The sequence below is a fragment of the Eptatretus burgeri genome, chromosome 11 (genome assembly GCF_056783735.1).
Source record: "Eptatretus burgeri isolate ZD-2024b chromosome 11, Ebu_testis_v1, whole genome shotgun sequence".
NCBI classification, from domain to species: domain Eukaryota; kingdom Metazoa; phylum Chordata; class Myxini; order Myxiniformes; family Myxinidae; genus Eptatretus; species Eptatretus burgeri.
This window is the reverse complement of record NC_140971.1, coordinates 39,212,780-39,233,360: the sequence shown is the minus strand read 5'-3', so window position 1 is coordinate 39,233,360 and position 20,581 is coordinate 39,212,780. Positions and strand designations below refer to the sequence as shown.

The following is a 20,581-nucleotide window of genomic DNA, read 5'->3' as shown; positions in this document are numbered from 1 at the left end:
AAAAGGAAAATGTCTTGTTTTGCTGTTGTAATGTTGAATCCTGCAACAACAACAAAAAAACAACAAAAATTGCATAAGAATGTTGTGCGCACAGAATACCATTGCACTTGATTTACATTCATTTTGGCTGCTGATGCATATTTATCTCAGCCAGTGTATCCAGTAAATGGTTTTGTCAGCAGGGCAGGAATTCAGAAACAGAGTAGTTTGAAGTGGTGTTGATATTCCCTTCCATCCATCAAATATGAAGATGACGAACCTTTCTAACCCTCCATCTGGGGATAAACCACTCGCAAGTTGGCGTTTGCAGTTTCGCCATGTGTGCCCACATACCCATGCACATAAACAGACCTTTATTTATTTATTTTATTTTAAAAGCACCGCTTCCTTCAGACATGGGTACCATTTTCTTTGTTTGAACAGGTATTACCAATATTAACAGTTTCTCCACAAACTTTAGACTTCGTTGAAAATATACATACATGCATACATACATATATACTGTGCATACATATACCAGCAAGAAGATGAGCATAAATGGTGTAACAAACGATGTTATTCCATGTTAAATATGTTCTATTTTGACAGTTTTCAAACTGCATTAATTTTTTTTTTTTAAGCCATGCCAAATGTCTTATGCTTGACTGTATTTGCCATTCTTTGTATGCAATGCCGAAGCTCATGGAGTAGCTGGAACGTGTAACAGATTTGGAGAAAGAGAGGGGCAGGGGAAAACACACCAACAGTGAGGATGAGGGACAAAATAGAGGGAGACTGAGAAATAAGGGATGTAGGGAAGAATAGGGCAAGGGAGGACACGGGGTGGACAAGATTGATGAAGCTGCAGATTTTTTGGAAGGAAAAACTGGAAAGTTAGAAAGAGGTGTGCTTTGGGAGGGTTAACGGGGGTAGAAGAGATCATGGTTTTGGATGGGGATGATCTGAGATGGTGGTGAACAGCTGTTTTGAAGCCCTGAAGAGAAGAATGCTATTGAAGAGAATGTGAAGGTAGGTTCCACAGACGAAAAAAAAAAACAAGGAACACTTTTTTTTCTTTTCCTTTTGTATACACTGTCGAGGCTGGTATGAGAGCTCACACACAGAAACACACAACAAGGGGAGCAGGAGACAAGAATAAATGGTGAAGAATAGAGACATGAGGAGATCTGTGGAAGGGAGAGGGATGGGGTACACAGGGTAAACAAGATGGACTCTTCAGGGACTTTGAAGAAGGTGGATTTGGGGTGGATTGGTGGGGGAACAAAAGATCATGGTTTTGAATGGGGGAAGATCAGAGATGGTAGTGAACAGCTGTTTTTGAAGACCTGGAGGGAAGAGTGGAATTGAAGAAAGAGTGGGAGTTTCTTCCAAAGGCAGGGAAAAAGTGGAATGAAAGAGTGAAGGTGAGCAGTGATTCTTAATTTTGGTAGTTTTACCAGAAGGGGGTTGCTGGCGGACCTTGAGCGCACTGTGGAAATATGGGGGGGGGGGACATATCTCTGACAGAGCAAGTGGGGGGGGGTGAGGCTGCAGAGGATATGCTAGAAGACAGAAAGACCACCGACCTGCTTGCCGTGAGAGAGTGAGAGACCCAAAGACTCAGCCTCATCACGGGTGATACTAATGATCCTAAATGCCTTGATTTTTCACAGTGTGAAGCCGATAAAGGTGGGAGGCAGGAGCACCAGCTCAGATGGGAGAGGAGAGGAGCACTCCATCAGGTTGCGGACAAAAGCTTTGCATGTGGTCAGTGGCTCAGGTGTGTCAAGGAAGGACTTTGCTTGATGGCAAATGCCCAATCGATGACTGGCTTTGGAGGCCAGCTTGGAAATGTGGCTTTCCCAGGAAAGATTATGGCAGATTGTGAGACCCAGAAGCTTGAATGAAAGGACTTCTTCAAGAGGATTGTTGAGAAAGTAGATTGTCGGGTGGTGGGGGGGGGGAGTGGGCAGGGATTGTTTCCAGATGGTCCTTTTGGAGAGACATAGTGAGAGTGTGAGATTTGTCAGCGTTGAAAGACATGCCTCACATGTTGAACCAGCTTGTCATTTTATCCTGATCTGCAAAGAGTGAAAAGGCTGCTGCTTGCCGATCTGAGGGATGACAGTTGGTACGGCAGAGGGTGGAGTCATCAGCAAAGAGATAATGAGGATTTTTTTCCATAGAGTCAGAGAGGTCATGGATGAAAACCATAAAAAGAACAGGGCCCAGAATGCTGTCTTGTGGAACTCCGTCCTGGACAGGAAGAGGGGATGAGAAAACACCATTCAGGGTCACACGTTGGCTGCGACTGGAGAGGAAATCAGTGAGTCTTGAGTGGAAATGTCCTTGGTAACCATATGAAGAGAGTTTGGCGAGCAGGGCAGGGTGCCAGACCATATCGAAGGCACACAATATGTCTGGGGAGATGGCTCTGATTTCTTGTCTGGAATTGAGGATCTCCACCCATTGTTGGGAGAGCAGAAGCAGCATATCCAGGGTTGAGTGACCTGGTCTGAATCCAATTTGATGATCGGAAATTAAGCGATGATGGATTCCATAACCTTGCTGATGATTTGGAGAAGACCGATTGGTCTGTAGTTGCAGGGATCTATTTTTGCACCTTTTTATGCAGAGCGTTAATGTTTGCTGATTTCCCAGCACTTGGCAGATGACCTTCAGCAAATGAGAGGGTGAATCTGAGAGAGTTAGAGATTTAGATATAAATATCTGAGTCGAGATTTGACAGCAAACTCTCCACCTTGTTAGGAGAAAGGGACACACAGTCCAGAAACATCTGGGTGTGACTGGGTAAGGTGGGTTTTGGACACAAGATTTAGAAGCAAACACCGAGTTTAGGCATTCAGCCTTTTCATGTGCAGTGTCAGCTGTGTGGCCATTTGAGGTAAGGGAGAGGATGAAGGGGGAACATACACAGAAACAGACTTAACGAGTCACCACCACCAGAATTTAGAGGAGGGAGACAGGTTTGAGAGTTCAGACTGGAGATTAGAAAGATGTTTTCTGACTCTCCTGAGGGTAGACACACACTTGTTCCGAGCTTTGTGAAAGAGGTGGATGGTGGCCGGGGTATAACATGGAAAAAGCAGAGGGTGCAAGACTGGAAAGGAGGTGGTGGAAGACAGACAGACAGACCACTGACCTTCCTGTGATGTGAAAGTGATAGGCCTATGTACTCGGTTTCATTTTGGAAGATTCCAATGATTTTGTGGGCTTTGCTTTCCCCGGCATCGAAAAGAAGGGCAAGGTGTGAGGCAGGGTGTCAGCGCAAAGGGCTGTGATTCCGTCAAGGAGTTGTGAGGTGTATTCTATCAAGCTGTGAATGAAGGCCTTGTAGGTTGTTGAAAGTTGATTGGTCAAGGTAAGACCTTGCATAACGGAGGATGCCAGTCAGTGACTGGCTTTGGAGGTTAACTTTAGTGCGGTCGACCCAAGAAACTTAATGGCTGATGGTGAGAACCAGCAGTTTGAGTAACTGAACTCCCTCATGAGGATTAAACTGAACTCCCTCATGAGGATTAAACTGAACTTCCTCATGAGGATTAAGAAAGTATATTGGAGGGTGTGCTAGATGGTCCCACACGCACACGCACACGCACACGCACACGCACGCACACGCACGCACACACATACACATACACATACACATACACATACACATACACATACACATACACATACACATACACACACACACCAAAGTAGCAGATTTTACTTGCCGTGATATGTTGTGAACCGCGAATGGGATTTTGACCAAATTTGGTAGAAGTGTGTGTTATGATGCAAAGATGAACTGATAATATTTTGGGGTCAAAGGTCATTTGACCTTTCGCTGAAAGTAGCAGATTTTCATTACCGTGATTACTTGTGAACCGCTGAATGGATTTCGACCTATCTTAGCATAACTATAGACTGTAATACAATGATTAACCGATTAAATTTTTAGTTCAAAAGGTCAAAGGCCTAAAGTCAGGTGACCTTTTAATTGAAAATCTGTTTCTGCAATAACTTGTGAACCACTCAAGACATTTCAACCATACTTGACAAATGTATGTTCTGTAATACAAAGATGAACCAATTCAATTCTAGATTGCACTACATGCTTTTATAGCACAAAGGTCATGTGCCCTTTTGAAAATCATTTTGCAAACCATAACTCGAGTTAGAAGTATCCGATGTCGTCTCTTTTATACTCATTTGTTCTCTCACTCTCTCACTCTCTCCCGACCTTTAATTGAGATAAAGTGTAACAGTGGGTTGATGTTGAAGTCTATGGCTTATCCATTGATGCATTCGCTTCAAATTCTACTTTCTATTTTTTTTAATATTGCAATTCATGTTTCATTTTTCTTTCTGAGGTATTCCTTCATTAAATTAACAAGTACGTAACAGGGATGGTACATCTGAAGCCAACACATATCTACAACTGATTAGATCATCTAAACTATATCAACCGGCCTTGTAAGGCACCAAGTATGATGGAAACCCAGCACATTAAGGTATAGCAACACCTGTCAGGGTTCTTTGAACAGTTCATTATCTCGATAACAGGCAGGTCACAATATCTATCATGTTCAGTGCATGGGGTGTAATATTCCTGTGAAGGGTCTTTTCTTATTCTCCTTTGTCTTTTTTTTTTTAAAGAGTGGCTCACATTGTCCATGGACAAATGCAACATTGATCAGTCACTCTGAAGAACTTGGACACTGCCATGTTCTTCACTTGAAACTTCACCTCTTGTAATACCTTATCTGAAAGGGAGGGGGCATGTCCACAAAGGCAGTGGCATCTCACCTGCAAGATGGGCAAACTATTTTATTATTTTTTATTTTGTTGCCCGTGGCCATGGGGTGGTGCCCTGATAATTAGATGTTAAGGGGGGTCATCTCAGCTCCACACTTCAGCAGCACATCCCTTTGATACCTGTTTACTCTCCATTGGAAATGTGGCTGTGATGAGAGGCAGCAGTATGATAAGCAGGGAATCATGCCTTTGAGTAATTTTTTTGGAGCACATCAGTTGATGGGACATTGGGAAAGGAATCCATGACTGACTTTCAATGCATTCCATCATCTTCCTGGCACTGTCCAAACTAGCAAAAGTTACGACACCAGCTGTGCTTCTTTGGGGCCCATCTGCAGAATGCCTTCTAATCATTATAAATAATATGTACTTGAAATTTGCCTATTCTGTATGTTTGTACTTTAAAGTTTCTATTCCAGTTTAGAGGGAAAAAATAAATATTGATTTCCTCATCCTTTCCCTTTTTCATTTTTACCTCATCTTTTTGCTACTCTCCCCAAAATTATATGAACAATCCCCCATCTCCTTTATTATATTTTAAACCAATTTGGTAGTTTGTTTTATGAAAGTTAAAATGTCTTTTTTTTAATGGATAAAATGTTGCAGCACTTTATTTTTCCTTGATCGTGACCACGACACACATGTGATGGTATTTCAAAAGCTTGTGATTTTTGTACTTGTTCACTGAACAAAGTTTTTGACAAATTTGTTTTTTAATGGTATGTTAGAATGGCAGTGCAGTATATGGTATATTATCCTGATTGTTTGGCTTGTTATGTCACCACCTAGGCTCGGCAAGCGGCACCCTGTGTGCTTTTCTTTGATGAGCTGGACTCTATTGCAAAGGCTCGTGGAGGTTCCCTTGGTGATGGAGGTGGGGCAGCTGACCGTGTCATCAACCAGATTCTAACTGAGATGGATGGCATGGGTTCCAAAAAGAACGTTTTCATCATAGGTGCTACTAACAGGTACGCACGAGGCACATACCTGACGTTTTTGGGAGGCGTCAACAATATGTGTAAGATTTGTTTTTAAATGTTTAAAAAAAAAACACACATTTGTTTGATTTCATTCCATTTTTTTATGTCTCCGAAGGCCGGAGGCATTTGGGTGTCCGTCCGCTGTGCGTCCTTCCGTCCGTGCATGTGTCGTTATCATTTTTGTTATGACAATACCTTGAGAACCAGTGAAGGGATTTCGACCAAACTTGGCACAAGTATGGAGTGCAACACAAAGATGAACCAATTCGATTTTGGGGTCAAAAGGTCAAAGGTCTAAACCTTTAATTGAAAATAATTTTGTTACCGTAATACCTTGATAAGAAGTGATGAGATTTCAACCAAACTTGGGACAAGAATGGATGGTAATGCAAGAATGAACTGATCCAATTTTGGGGTCTAACCGGTCAAAGGTCATGTGCCCTTGTAGAATCCTTTTCCAGACCTTAACTCGAGTTAGAACCATCTGATGTTTTCTCTCTTCTACTTGTATATCTTATTTCTCACACTCTTTCCCATCTGACCTTTAATTGAGATCAGTCGTGGGTTCAACTAACATTGACGGAGGCATATACAGCGACCAATTTGTGTCAAATTATATTTTCTAGTTTCTCCTGTCCATGGTTCATGGACTATGTTGTACACGTAATCATATGCATGCAAGCATTAGGAGACGACAGACAAATCAACACGGTGTATGGGATGTATTCCTGGGACCCCATCATTACGAGTCAAGTGCTCAGATGGGAATGCAAAACAAAAAAAAACCCGACCATTTATTATTATTATTATTATTATTATTATTATTATAGTTTTTGTTTTTTACACTCTCGAGGCTCGTATGAGAGCTAACACACAGAACATACAACAAGGGGAGCAGAAGACAAGAGGGGTGGGAGAGGGAAGGACAAAACAGTGAGGAGGAGATCTGTGGAAGGGAGAGGGATGGGGCAGGGTACACAAGGTAAACAAGATGTACACGACAGGGACTTTCATGTCCTTAGTTGACGAGGACTTTCAGGAAGGAAAGCAAGGAATTTGAAGGAGGTGGGTTTGGGATGGATTAACAGGGGTGGAAAAGATCATGGTTTTGGATGGGGGGAGATAAGACATAGCGGTGAACAGCTGTTTTGAAGACCTGGAGGGAAGAGTTGGATTGAAGAGAGTGTGGGAGTTTGTTTCAAAGGTGGGAAAAAAGAGAAATGAAAGAGTGAAGGTGAGCAGTGATTCTTGATTTTGGTAGTTTTACCAGAAGGGGATTGCTGGCGGACCTTGATCGCCTTGAGGAAATATGAGGGGACATATCTCAGACAGAGTGGGTGGGGGGGGGGGCGGCGAGGCCGAAGAGGAGACGTTAAAAGACCACCGACCTGCCTGCGGTGAGAGAGAGATGAGAGACCCAAAGACAGCCTCATCGTAGGAGATACCAATGATCCTGAATGCTCTGGTTTCCATGGCATGAAGTTGAGAAAGGTGAGAGGTGGGAGCACCAGCCCAAAGGGGAGAGTAGTATTCCATCAGGCTGCAGACGAAAGCTTTGTATGTGATCAGGAGCTCAGGTGTGCCAGGGATGGACTTTGCACGACAGAGGATTGCCAGTCGGCTTCTGGCTTTGGAGGCCAGCTTGTAGATTTGGCTTTGCCAGGAAAGATCATGGCAGATAGTGAGACCCAGAAGCTTGAATGAAAGGACTTCTTCAAGACGATTGTTGAGAAAGTAGAATGTGGGGGGGGGGGTTCTAAATGGTCCTTTCGGAGAGACAATGTGAGAGTGAGATTTGTCAGGATTTGAAGACATGCTCTGCATGTTGGACCAGCTTGTAATTTTATCCATATCTGCAGAGAGTGAAGAGGCTGCTGCTTGCCAATCTAAGCGATATCCAAGGTAGAGTGACCTGGTGTGAATCTAATTTGATGATCTGAAATCAAGCCATGTTTTTTTTTTTGGATACATTGTCAAGGCTCGCATGAGAGCTAACACACAACGCACAGCAAAGGGGGCATGAGACGAGAGTGACGGGAGACGGAAGGACAAAACAGTGGGGAATAGAGGCATTAGGAGATCTGTGGAAGGGAGAGGGATGAGGTGGTGAACACGGGGTATACAAGATGGACATTACAGGGACTTTCAGGAAAGAAAGCAGGGAATTTGAAGTTCGTGGGTTTAGGGTGGATTAGCAGGGGAAGAAATGATCATGGCTTGGGTGGGGGAAGACGAGAGATGGTGATGAACAGCTGTTTTGAAGACCTGGAGGGAAGAGTGAGATTGAAGAGAGTGGGAGGTGTTCCAAAGGTGGGGAAATAAAAGAGGAATGAAAGAGTAAAGGTGAGCAGTAATTCGTGATTTTGGTAGTTTTACCAGAAGGGGGTTGCTGGCAGACCTTGAACGCCCTGCGGAAATATGGGGGGTGACATATTGCAGACAGAGCAAGGGGGGCGGGGCGAGACCGAAGAGGAGACAGCAGAAGACAGAAAGACCACCAACCTGCATGGGGTGAGAGAATGAGAGTCCCAAAGACTCAGCCTCATCGTGGGAGATACCAATGATCCTAAATGCCTTGGTTTTCACAGCGTGAAGCCGAGAAAGGTGAGAGGCAGGAGCACCAGCCCAGAGGGGAGAGCAGTACTCCAACAAGGTGCAGACGAAAGCTTTGTAGGTGGTCAGGAGATCAGGTGGGCTGAGGAAGGACTTTGCACGATGGAGGATTCCCAGTCGGCGACTGACTTTGGAGGCCAGCTAGGAAATGTGGTTTTTCCCAGGAAAGATCATGGCAGATAGTGAGACCCAGACGCTTGAATGAAAGTACTTCTTCCAGCGGATTGTTGAGAAAGTAGATTGGGGGGGGGGGTGCCAAACGATCCTTTCGGAGAGACATAGTGAGAGTGTGAGATTTGTCAGGATTGAAAGACATGTTCCACGTGTTTGACCAGTTTGTGATTTTCCCCAGATCTGCAGTGAGCGAAGAAGCTGCTGCTTGCCGGTCTGAGGGATGACAGATGGTACTGCAGCGGGTGGAGTCATCAGCAGAGATAAAGAGAATTTTCCTGAGTTGGAGAGATCATTGATGAAAACCAGAAAAATAAGAGGGCACAGAACACTGCCTTGAGGAACTCCAGCCTGGACAGGAAGAGGGGATGAAAGAACTTCATTTAGGGCCACACGTTGACTGCGACAGGAGAGGAAGTCTGCGAGCCATGAGTGGAGATGGCCTTGGATACCATAGGAAGAGAGTTTGGTGAGAAGGGCAGGGTGCCAGACCACATCAAAAACATGCGATATGTTGAGGGATATGGCTCTGCTTTCATGTCTGGCAATGAGTACCTCAATCCATTGTTGGGAGAGCAGAAACAGCATATCCAGTGTAGGGTGACCTTGTCTGAAACCAAATTGATGATTGGAAATCAAGCCATTGGAGAACAGGAAGGATTTAATGACTGAAGTGATGATGGATTCCATACCCTTGCTGATGATTGGGAGAAGGCTGATTGGTCTGTAGTTGCAGGGATCTGTTTTTGCACCTTTTTATGCAGGGCAGTAATGTTGGCTGATTTCCGAGCACTTGGTAGATGACATTGTACCAATGAGAGGGTGAATAGAACACAGAGGGGGTGAGCAAGAGCAGCAGAACAGTTTTGTAGGACAAGTGTGCTGATCTCATCTGGACCAGTTGCAGAATCTGAGTCGAGATTTGACAGCAAGCTCTCCACCTTGTCAGGAGAAAAGGACACAGAGTCCAGGAACAGCTTGGTGCGACAGGGTAAGGTGGGTACAGAAAGCAATGGGGTTAGGACACAAGATTTAGAAGCAAACACCGAGTTTTAGGCATTCAGTCTTTTCACGTGTCGTGTCAGCTTTGTGGCCATTTGAGGTAAGGGAGGGGGTGGAGGGGGAAGATACACCAGAAACTGGCTTAACTCGATGCCACCAGGATTTGGAGGAGGGAGACAGGTTTGAGAGTTCAGACGAGATAAGAAAGATGTTTTCTGGCTCTCCTGACGGTAGACGCACACACGTTCCGAGCTTTGTGGAAGGAACTGAGCTTGCCTTCAGTTGGATTACCCTTCCACGAGGCAAAGGCAAGTTGTTTCAGACAACTGCCTTGCCGCAAGCTTCATTGAACCATGGGCGTGAGGAAGGGTAGGACAACTGAACATGAGATGGGATATAGCTGTGCCTGAGGGAGAGAAAGTTTCTTTGAAAGAATTCCCAGGATGAGCTGATGTTGGAGAAAGTGGCGATGGGAGACCAGTCTAGAACTTTGATGGCTGCTTGAAGTCCCTGCCAGTCGGCCTGAGTGAAATGGCAAACTTGATGGTGCTGAGGTGGTTCGCTTATAACAGTCAGAGATATATCTACTTTGACAAGCATGTGGACAGATGAACATATTGGAGCAGAGGAAGAACAGCAGATATTTTCATTGATTATTTGATTAAATTGATCAAAATTGATCAAAATCAGATCCAGAAGAGATGGAGTACCGTTGGTTGAGATCCGGGTCGGGAAGTTGACAGATTGTGTCAGTTCCAATGAGTCACAGAAGTCTTTTGCTGAAGTGCCATGACTGGTGAGAGATGTACCCACACCCAGTCAACTGGCATGATGGCACAATTGATGTCCCCACATATAAGGACGAGAGAGTTTGGACGAGAGGATATAAGTTGGTCCATGTTTTTGGATAGCGAGATGTTGATGGAGTCATCACTTTGGTGGACAGTACAACACACATATAAACATGAGGTGTGAGTGGAGGGGGAGCCATAGCCAGTGGTATTCCTGGAGGTGTGGGGGAGAGAAGGCAGTGGATGGTGAGTGAGGAATAGAGTCTTTGATGAAGAGAGCAACTCCACCGCCAGGATGAGGCTCATGTCTGTCATACCGGAGGAGGGAGTAACCAGGGAGAGATACTAAGGAGTCAGAGATGTCTTGAAGAAGGAAAGTTTCTGTTCGGCAATTATGTCTGGTTTGTCAGTGGTAACCTGTGTGGAAAGATGTCAGGTTTGAGCCAAGGCACTGCATGATTGAGGTCCACACTGTTAAGGAAGAGGGAGGGGAGGAGGCTTTGGGTACAGGGAACGGGAGGGAGAGGGTAGGATGAGGGAGGAGGGAGGGAGGTAAGGAGAGTTGTTGAAAAAGTGTGGGGGATTGGCGAAGAGCTTGGGGAGAGGGCCGAATGAGGAGGATATGGCGCAGTGGTGATTTGAGGTTCAGTGGGGAGGAATAAGAGAGGTGGCAGAGGGCATTTGAAGATTGGAGGAGGTGGAGTGATGAGATGGAAGAGAGGGTTGGGGAAGGAGGCAGCTTTCTGGATGGGAAGGGGGAGTGAGGGAGAAGGGTGAGGGGGGGAGAGCTGAGGGGGAGGTTTTTGAGAAAGGTGAGAGGGAAGTTTGGAGGAGGAAGAGTATGAAGGTTGATTTGAAAGGGAGGCAAGATGATGAGAGCAGGCATGGTCAAGGTGCAGGAGGGTGATGGGAGAGGTGGGGAGAGGGGAAGGATGAGACTTGGTACAGGTATGGTGCAGAAGGGAACGGGCAGTGGGATGCACAAGATTTGACGGGTTGGGAAGAGTGGGAGGAGCATGTTTGTGGTAATGAGTGCACTGATTAAGAGAGTGAGATATCTGTTAGGTTCGAATGGAGCCCACAGTTGTTAGAACACCACACACTTTGTGACAACAGAGGAGGAGCTGATACTGAAGCAGAAGACAGTGAATAAAAAGTGATGGTAATGAGGAGAAAATACAATAAACACGATCACGCACACAAACGGGATGAAGGGTAGGCCTCAAGGAAACCCAATGTGTAAAGGCGATGAAAACTCAACAATTTGCACAAGTTTTAACACAAGACCGAACTAGAAACGCACAGTAAACAGAGATAACAAGATGACATTAAAACGCGACAAAAATGACCGGAAAACTTATTTTTTTAAAAGTCATCAGAGACCCTGAAGAGGAACTGCTACCGTCGCTCAAGATCCGGAACTGGAACTTTTTTTCTCATTCTCTGTTTGTGTCACGTGCTTCTGTTGTGCCATTATCTGATAGCTATCACCAGCAAAGGCCTCTACAGTAATATCCTAAAGTATGCTCAGTAATTGTTGTGAAAAATTATTTGCTGCTCTGCATGGGGATGGCTTTTTTTCACGCCATTGCAACCAGGGACGTTCCAGTGTAACACCCACACATTTTGTAAAATATCTCTTTCAGGATTGGTCAGGTGGGTGCTAAATAAACTATAAACTCAGGAATATTGTTTTCTATTTTGACAGTTCACTGAGATTTACTTGTAAGACCAGATCGAAAGAAAAGTTTGTGTAAAATGTTATGGAAGCTTAACAAGTCGTGGTAACAGGTGTGCATCATTTGGACTTGAGTAAACACCTTAAAAAAATTATCCTTTTATTTGGCAATTAATGCGCTAAGTGCTTCAATGACATCACTTTGTCACGTGACGGTCAATCATTATTTTTGGACATGTAGGTGGAAAGGTGATTTTGTGAGGCATGTTTTCAATCAAATTGTAAACTAATATTTGAAATGTTTAGATGATCTCAGGAAGTGAGATGATACAAAATATATTTGTCAGATGTTGGCAGAATTCCTTTCAGGCAACTTGATGTAGTCACTAAATTGTCATTGAAACGCAGTACTGCACAAATCCCTGCCGCCAAGTTCAAAGCATAATTACGTAGTTTCTCCACAGCGGACTTGTAGTAACCTCTCCGATCACCACCGGTTAGGGTTATGCAGTAGACATTGTGATTCGGTTGAGCACAAACTCTCTTTTTTTGGGGGGGGGGGGGTTATCATATAGATAACTTACTAGTTTTGTGCCCCCCCCAAGCAAATACCGTCATATGTTAATTTACGTCTGGGGATGTGTTTCTGAAAACTGAGCGATAAGGAAAACAGTTCCAATGGAGATAAGGTAATTATAACATGGTTCCATTGGAGATTTGGGCCAGCCAACACCATTGCTCACCGATGTGTGATGTATGAGTGCTTCTTTGGGATATTGGAAAGAGCACAGATAATTAGAAGGGCACTTGGTCGAGTGCATACCAACACCAGGCTGAACTATTTACGTTTTGTAGCCCCCTGATAGGCTGGTGCCGGATCTGGGTCTTCACCAAAATTGATCCATTTGTCCTTATCATATATTCAACCTGTCCACCAAATTTCATCCAAATCTGTCCATAACTTTTTGAGATATTCTGCTTACAGATGAGTGAAAACATAACCTCCGTCCACCTTTGGTGGGTGGAGGTAATAATTGTGTACGCATGCTAAATGCTTTCAATCTATTAATAAATAACAACAATAATTTTTAATGACAAAGACATCCAAAAAAATACAACTATAAGGGCACTTGGTAGAGCGCATACCTCCGCCACACAATGCCTGATCCACAAGAACATATCGGGCCCAATACATTTTTTTGAAATATCATGCTATATATTAGTTTAGCCCGATCTCTCAACGGTGAAGAATCACATAAAAAATTATCCGATACAGATCCGGATTTGAATCCTCACCAAAATCGAATCAATTTGACCTTGTCACACACCCGTGTCCACCAAGTTTCATCCGAATCTGTCCACCACTTTGAGGTATCGTGTTGTATATCGTTTTTGGCCCTGTTTCTCAATGGTGAAGAATAACTTCAAAAATTCTCATATCCGGATCCGGAACTAAATTTTCACCAAATTCTAATCGGTTCGTCCTTGTCACACACCCAACCTGCCCATCAAATGTCATCTGAATCCATCCACAACTTTTTGAGCTATCATGCACACAAACAAAGAGGGGTGAAAACATAACCCCTTTCCACCTTTGGTGGTGGAGGTAATAAGTTACGGTAATGAGCTGGGAGGAACATTCCCAACACCATTAACTGCAATCCTTTTTTCCAGACATTATCGGTCAATTTGGCTCAAAAAATTGTGCACAAATAAGGAGAAATAGTTACTATGGTGCTATGAGCATGAGCGTGAGATGAGCATTCAAAACTGGTGTAGTGAGGCGCTGCTTGCCTGAGCACTGATCAGCATGCTGTTCTCATTGGCTGAGCACGCACCTCAGATAAAAGATAAGACTGTTGCCTCTTTTCACATGGGACTTGAACTGCTTGACAGATTTTTTTTCTGTTAAAAATAATTTCCGACGAGAGAGAGCCTTGTAACAAAGCAGCATTAATCAAGGTATGACTATATGCCGAGTAAAATGAGTGGGTGAGGTGAGTGGGGTTTGTGGCGCTGAATTTATTACTTGGTATCGTTGACTTTTCAGGCCAGACATCATTGACCCAGCGATATTGCGACCTGGACGACTAGATCAGCTTATCTACATCCCGCTGCCTGATGAGAAGTCACGTGTGGCTATCCTCACTGCCAACCTCAGGAAGACACCGGTTTCTAAGGTGTGCTGTGGGGTAGTGTTGTTCTGTGCCATGGGGTCATGGTGTTGTGTTGTTTTTGGTGTGGTGTGTATGTGCATGTTGTTGGTTTGTGTTGCACTTCCTTATATCGTGTATTTTCGTCCTGCCCGAGTCAGAAATTCCACTGCACGCCTCACTTTTTCTGTTCTCTTCCATACTGTGGAATATGATGATGTAGTGGGCAGCACCCTTTAATTTGTATCACCATTTGAAATTGTATTTTTGTGGTTGTCATTAGCAGCACTTTTAGCCGCAATAAAATGTGCTCTTTTTATTGCTTTGAAAAGGTCATAGTAGTGTTACGTAGTGTTAAAGGTAAATTGCGAATTGGTACATGCCAGTTCGGGAAAAGCTTCAGGAGAGAATTTTATGGTTTGTACTTGGTCAAATTACTTTAAAGGGAATTATGTTGCCAAATCTTTTGAATTCAATATTTAGAAGATAATATTTTCCAATGAATGTTCTTTGAAAAAATGGAGGACATTCAAATAACGATATTATACCTCACCCAATGAAATTGAATGGACAAAATGGTTGTAAGTCCATTTTATCTTTAGGTTTAATCATTTAGGTAATTCTAAAGGTAAATGATGACATGGAACATTTTAATTTATTTGTTTACACTTGTTGAAATGTGGTCACACAACTGAAATCGGTTGGAGATATCGTGCTATACAGTACAACGGCATTCTTAAGGCCATTTTCCATGCGGGAGCGGGGGTTAGCCTTGCGGGCCCCATGAAAATCTTCTCCACTTTGCCCTATTTTCTGCATCTCCCCTTGTTAAACCCCTTACCCACATTTCTTCTTCCACCACCTTTAGCCACGTCTTTCTCGGTCTTCCCCGTCCTCTACTTCCTTCTACGTTCATTTCCATCATTCTTCTTACCCAGTCACTTTGATCCTTCCTCAACACATGACCCAACCATCTCAACGTGTTTCTCTTCACAACATCCATCACAGGCTCTATTCCCATCATCTTACGCATTCATCATCACCATTCCTGCGCACAGCACACAGCAACTTCCCAGTTCTTTCCACCTCACCACATGTTTTACTACTTACCATCACCTTCATCTTTCTGATATTCACCTTCAAACCTTTTGCCTCCATGCATTCCTTCCACTTATTTATCTTCTCCTTCAGTCCATCCCTACACTCCACAATCGACACCAAATCATCTGCAGACAACAACTCCCACGGTAAACCCTTCTTTGTGCTCCGAGCCAACACCTCCATCACAACTACAAATAGTAATGGACGTAGTATCGACACCTGATGCATTCCCACCTTCACCTCAATCTCACCACTGTTCCCATCCTTCATCCTTACAGCTGTGCGTGCTCTCTTGTACATGGCCATCACTACTCTGATCAACCATTCCTCCACTCCTAACTTCCTTAATGCCCATATCACTACTTCGTGTGGAACCCTATCGAATGCTTTCTCAAAATCAACAAACCCAATAAACAACTTCTTCCTCTTCTCTATGTACTTCTCCTACAACTGCCTTTCAGTAAAAATTGCATCTGTCGTTCCTCTCCCTGACGTAAGTCCAAACTGCATTTCGTCAATCTTCACTTTCTTCCTTCTCCTCCTCTCCAACACCCTTTCCAATACCTTCATTCCATGCTCCAGTAACTTTTTCGCTCTACATGAGCCACAGTCCAGAGGGTCGCCTTTCCCCTTGTGCAAAGGGAAAAGGGTACTCGGTTCCCAATCCACTGGAATGCGGCCTTCTTTCACCACCAGATTACAAATCTCTGTCGTTCTCTTCACACTCCAACTTCCCGCTGCCTTCAACATATCTCCCACAACTCCCGTCGGCCCTCCTGCTTTTCTACTCTTCACTGCTCTTATCGCTTCCTCAACTTCTTTCTCAGGTATCTTCTCGGCTGGTCCTAAAACTGGGTTACTCTCGATGTTGCTATCCCATTCATTTTCTACATTCAACAGCCTTTCCATATATCTCTTCCATCTGGGTCCACAACGATTCGTCCCACTTCGTCCTTCAAGCAACTCACCCCTGTCACATCGCACCTCCTAATTATCGCTCTCTGACCCTCTTCCGAATCCAAACGTTCTCCGAGCATTTTCCTATGTGCCTCCTTCGCCTTTGCTACCTCTTTCTTTGTAGCCTTCTTGGCTGTCTTATACCTTTCATACACTGTCTCTTCTGCTACCGTACCCTTCGTCTTCTGCCACTCATTGAACTTCTTCCTCTTCTCGTCAATCCTCTTTCCAACTTCATCACCCCACCACCATGTTTCCAAGTGCCTCGGTGGTCCTTTTGTCCATCCACACACCTCACCAACGACTCCCAACAGACTGTCTTTTATTGACGTCCAACCACTTTCAAGCTCAACCACATCATCCTCTCCCATGCTCAACCTCTCTCTTAATGCATCCTTTACTGTCACCTCTTTCAACCTCCACACCTTCATCCTCGGTTGGTACTTCACCCACTGAGCTCTCCTCACACCTTTCATTCTTATGTCGCAGACAACCAAGTGGTGCTGTGAAACAGCTTCCTCCCCTGGGATCACCTTTGTGTTCCGGAGGTTCCCCCTATCTCGCCAACGCACCATTAGGTAATCAACAATTGTCGTCGACCCACCTGACGTGTATGTAACAAGCTTATTATCCGCTTTCTGGAATTGTGTATTTCAAATCGACAAACCAGTTCCATCAGCAAACTCCAAAATCCTTTCACCTTCTCCATTCTTCACACCATATCCGTAACCCCCATGGACTTCCTCAAAATCATCTGTACTCCTTTCCACATGTCTATTCAAGTCTCCTCCTACCACAACTTCTTCATCTTTCATGTTTTCCATCAACTTCTCTATCACACACTAGAACTTGCCCTCTTCTTCATCGCTCCGACTGACCTGTGGGGCATATCCCGAGATGGCATTCACAAAGAGCTTTCCAATCACCATTCTCACCATCATCAACCTTTCACTCACTCTAATCACACACACCACACTGTCTTCAAACTCTTCAGAAAACAGGACACCATACACACCTTCCAGGCACCCTTGCCACACAAACTTGTACTTCTGTCTCTGCCTACCCTTCTGTGCCTTTCCACAACTTTATCCCGGAGGTCTTTTGAAAGCTCCTTGGTGTTTTTGGTTGAGTCTTTGCTTCAAAATGCACTAACCAGTGGAGGAAACCTACAGAAACAGCTAATTTTATTCTGAAATAATCAGAATCATGACAATTTAACACAGATGGAGGCCCATTCATTTTCTCTGACATGTTTATTTCAATGTTAACATGCTTTGTGTATGAAGTTATATATATATTTTTTCAATTGCAATGTGTTTATTTCTGGCTGCTGTCGATCTTCCTCGATATTTTCTCAAAGTCCAGGAACCGAATCCCTCTATTCCCACAGGTCCTTGGTTTCCACAATCGCGGTTTTAACTGTCATGGAATTTTCCAGGAACCTCACCCCCTGAAATATTGGATGGTTTATTTGAATATATGTTTTGGCCATGTCTCATAATGGTGAAGAATCACTTTAAAAATTCTAGTTTCCAGATCTGGATTATTCACCAAAATTTAATCAATTCGTCCTTGTCACACACCCAACCTCTCCAACAAGTTTCGTCCAAATTTGTCCATAACGTTTTGAGATATCCTGTTCCCCGTCAAATAGACAGTTGAAAACATAACCTCCGTCCGCCTTCGGTGTGGATGTAATTAGAATTACTTTATTGGAGTTTACTCATACGGAAAAGTTAACGGAAAATTTAATGGTAAAATAGCTCAATGTTGGTCCGTTAACACGAGCAGGTATCGTTATTGTTATTTACAATGGTCGAGAGTGTAAAGAACGTGGAGTCCAAACCTTTACGTCTTCATGGACAAAAACACATTTCTCCAGTTGGATTAAAATTGGTATTGAACAAACCCCAAGTGGCCTTGTCCCTCCAGGTTGCCATGACCGACATCAACAAAAAAGGTGACTTTTGAATCAGACAAAATCAAATGTTTATTTTCCAACTCTAATTTCTAAATTTCTGCAATTGCTTACAGTTTACCCAATGTCATATCATTTGATATGATTGGGGCCATGCCAAGACTCGTGCACTTAAAAAAGTATATTTTCACCACCGTGTCCTTCCCTGCAGGACATTGATCTGCACTACCTGGCCAAGATGACGAATGGCTTCTCAGGTGCTGATCTCACAGAGATCTGCCAGCGTGCTTGCAAACTTGCCATTCGTGAGTCCATCGAGGCGGATGTTCGGCGGGAGCGGGAGCGGGAGAGAGACAGACAACCTGACGCTGCAATGGTACTCTGTTGTCTGTCCCAGTGTTTTACTTTTTGCCTGAACCTTGAACTTCTGCCTTCTCCAATGAAAGATTAACTTTTGCTGCCTGCTTAAATGATTTATTATAGCGGTGTCTGCAGGCTGGATGCTGTGGACTTCATGTTCAATTTGGGCTCTGAGTTTGTTCTGTGTGACATTGGTGCCTTGTGCTGTTGACCTGACAAATCCACTGACTGGGTTAAATCCTAAACTTTGTGACCTTTGCGCACTGTAGTTTTGAGAGCAGAAATTTACCTTTATTTGGGTTGATGCAAAATGTGTGACTGATTTATTTGTGACTGGTGCAGGATGTGGAGGACGATGACCCAGTTCCGGAGATCCGCCGCGATCATTTTGAGGAGGCAATGAGATTTGCACGGCGTTCGGTTAGCGATAACGACATCCGCAAGTATGAGATGTTCGCACAGACACTGCAGCAAAGTCGTGGGTTTGGCAGTTTCCGGTGAGTAATGGCATCATTGGGGTGGTGTGTGGGTAGAAAAGATAATGCATTTTGCTTTTGTAAGTTATAGGATATTCTGGGAGTGTTGAAGTTTATAATTTGTGGCTTCCCTGATTCTTTGGGATCTTTAAGGCTGGAGGATTATGTAAATGATATTCTAATGTAGTAATGGACAATTGTTTTAACATTGTCCCTTTTACCCCCACCCCTTTTTCCATATGTTCTCCCTTTTTTGCCATAGTTTTCCAAGTGGTGGGCAAACCTCGGGTGGGCAGGGACAAAGTAGCGGAGCTGGTGGAAACGGAGCTATGTATGCAGATGACGGAGATGATGACCTTTACAGCTAAAGGATGTTCTCGTTCTATGCGAGACTACAAAATCCCCTCTGCACACCCATTCTCTCTTACTTTACAAGCTTAGCTTCCTTTCCCAGAAAACAGGTTGTATCCAAATACCCAAGCTCCTGATCCAATGAGGAAGGCAAAATGCCCCAAAGCTCATGCGCTCTCATTTCCCAGCTTTTTGCTGCCAGTGGGACTGGAATGTCCCTGATTTGTTGGCCTCACAAACAAGACTTTTTTGGTTCCCATTGAGCACTCTTGGAAGAGAGGGATGTTTTGGACCAGAGCCTCATCCCAAATACTGCAGCTGGTCTTCTCAAAAGCCCGCTGCTTTTTGCAAATACCTGAGCACAATTCTAATTTGCTCTTTGTCTTGATCATTCTTGTTCCTCCTTTTCCACTACTGTGCCTAATTAAATGTTCTCTTCAGTTCTATCCTGCAGTTCTTGCTGTCTTTGGGGAATAAAATCGAGAACCGTGCTCAAGTAGTTATTTGTACATCCTTCTTTTTGTGTGCTTGGTTGTGAGGTGAATGAGTTTAATTTCAATCAAAAATTGATTGACTTTGAAAATATTAAGAAAAAACAAATATCTACCTTATCTTAAGCAAGTTTACTTGCACCTGGGCAAAGGATCATCTCCCCACATTATTCATAAATTTTGTACGACGCAACCTTTAAACGTTGAACCTTGGTATTTGTCTCGTACACTATCCTTGCATGCCAAGTGTGCCTGCAACTCATGTGCACTGTTGAAATGGGAACATGCAGAGGTCAAATTAAGAAAATGAACCTTTGCATGCACAGGATTACACACGCAAATAAATCATCTTGAGCTGTACAAACGATCATCACATCTTTGAGACAATGAGGCAGGAGACTTGTTGCCATAGCTTGGCAGATTTAAAGAAAAGTTGAGGCCTGTGAAGGGCATTCAAAAACCTCATAAAACATGTTGTATCAGACGAGTTTCCAAGTGGATATCTAAGCAAGGAAACTCCAAGAGAACTCGTTCTTCCCTTTGCAACTTATAACTGGGATCCAGGTACAGTAATTATAACCTTGAGAGCTGTTACAGGAGGTTTAATGATTCCTTACGGCATCAACAGTCACTGACCAGATAAATTGGTAGGACAAAAGCAGGTTATTTCTGTACTTCATGTAAAGGTGTGGTGTCTCGTATATTAAAGAAAGTGAGCGAGTGCTCTGAAGAGCAT

At 43.8% G+C, this 20,581-nt stretch overlaps 1 protein-coding gene and 1 pseudogene across 1 annotated transcript in view; one reads left to right on the top strand and one right to left on the bottom strand.

The window, feature by feature from the left end:
• The window catches only part of VCP (valosin containing protein), a 68,159-nt gene extending 48,314 nt beyond the window's left edge, over window positions 1–19,845 (top strand). The window contains exons 14-18 of the mRNA XM_085846099.1: window positions 5,593–5,771; window positions 14,089–14,218; window positions 18,379–18,543; window positions 18,870–19,024; window positions 19,266–19,845. Coding sequence (XP_085702225.1) covers window positions 5,593–5,771; window positions 14,089–14,218; window positions 18,379–18,543; window positions 18,870–19,024; window positions 19,266–19,371 — 735 coding nt within the window. The 3' untranslated portion in view covers window positions 19,372–19,845. The remainder of the gene's footprint in view (window positions 1–5,592; window positions 5,772–14,088; window positions 14,219–18,378; window positions 18,544–18,869; window positions 19,025–19,265) is intronic.
• LOC147016899 (uncharacterized) lies at window positions 15,690–17,178 on the bottom strand (annotated as a pseudogene).
• Window positions 19,846–20,581: the final 736 nt, after the last annotated feature.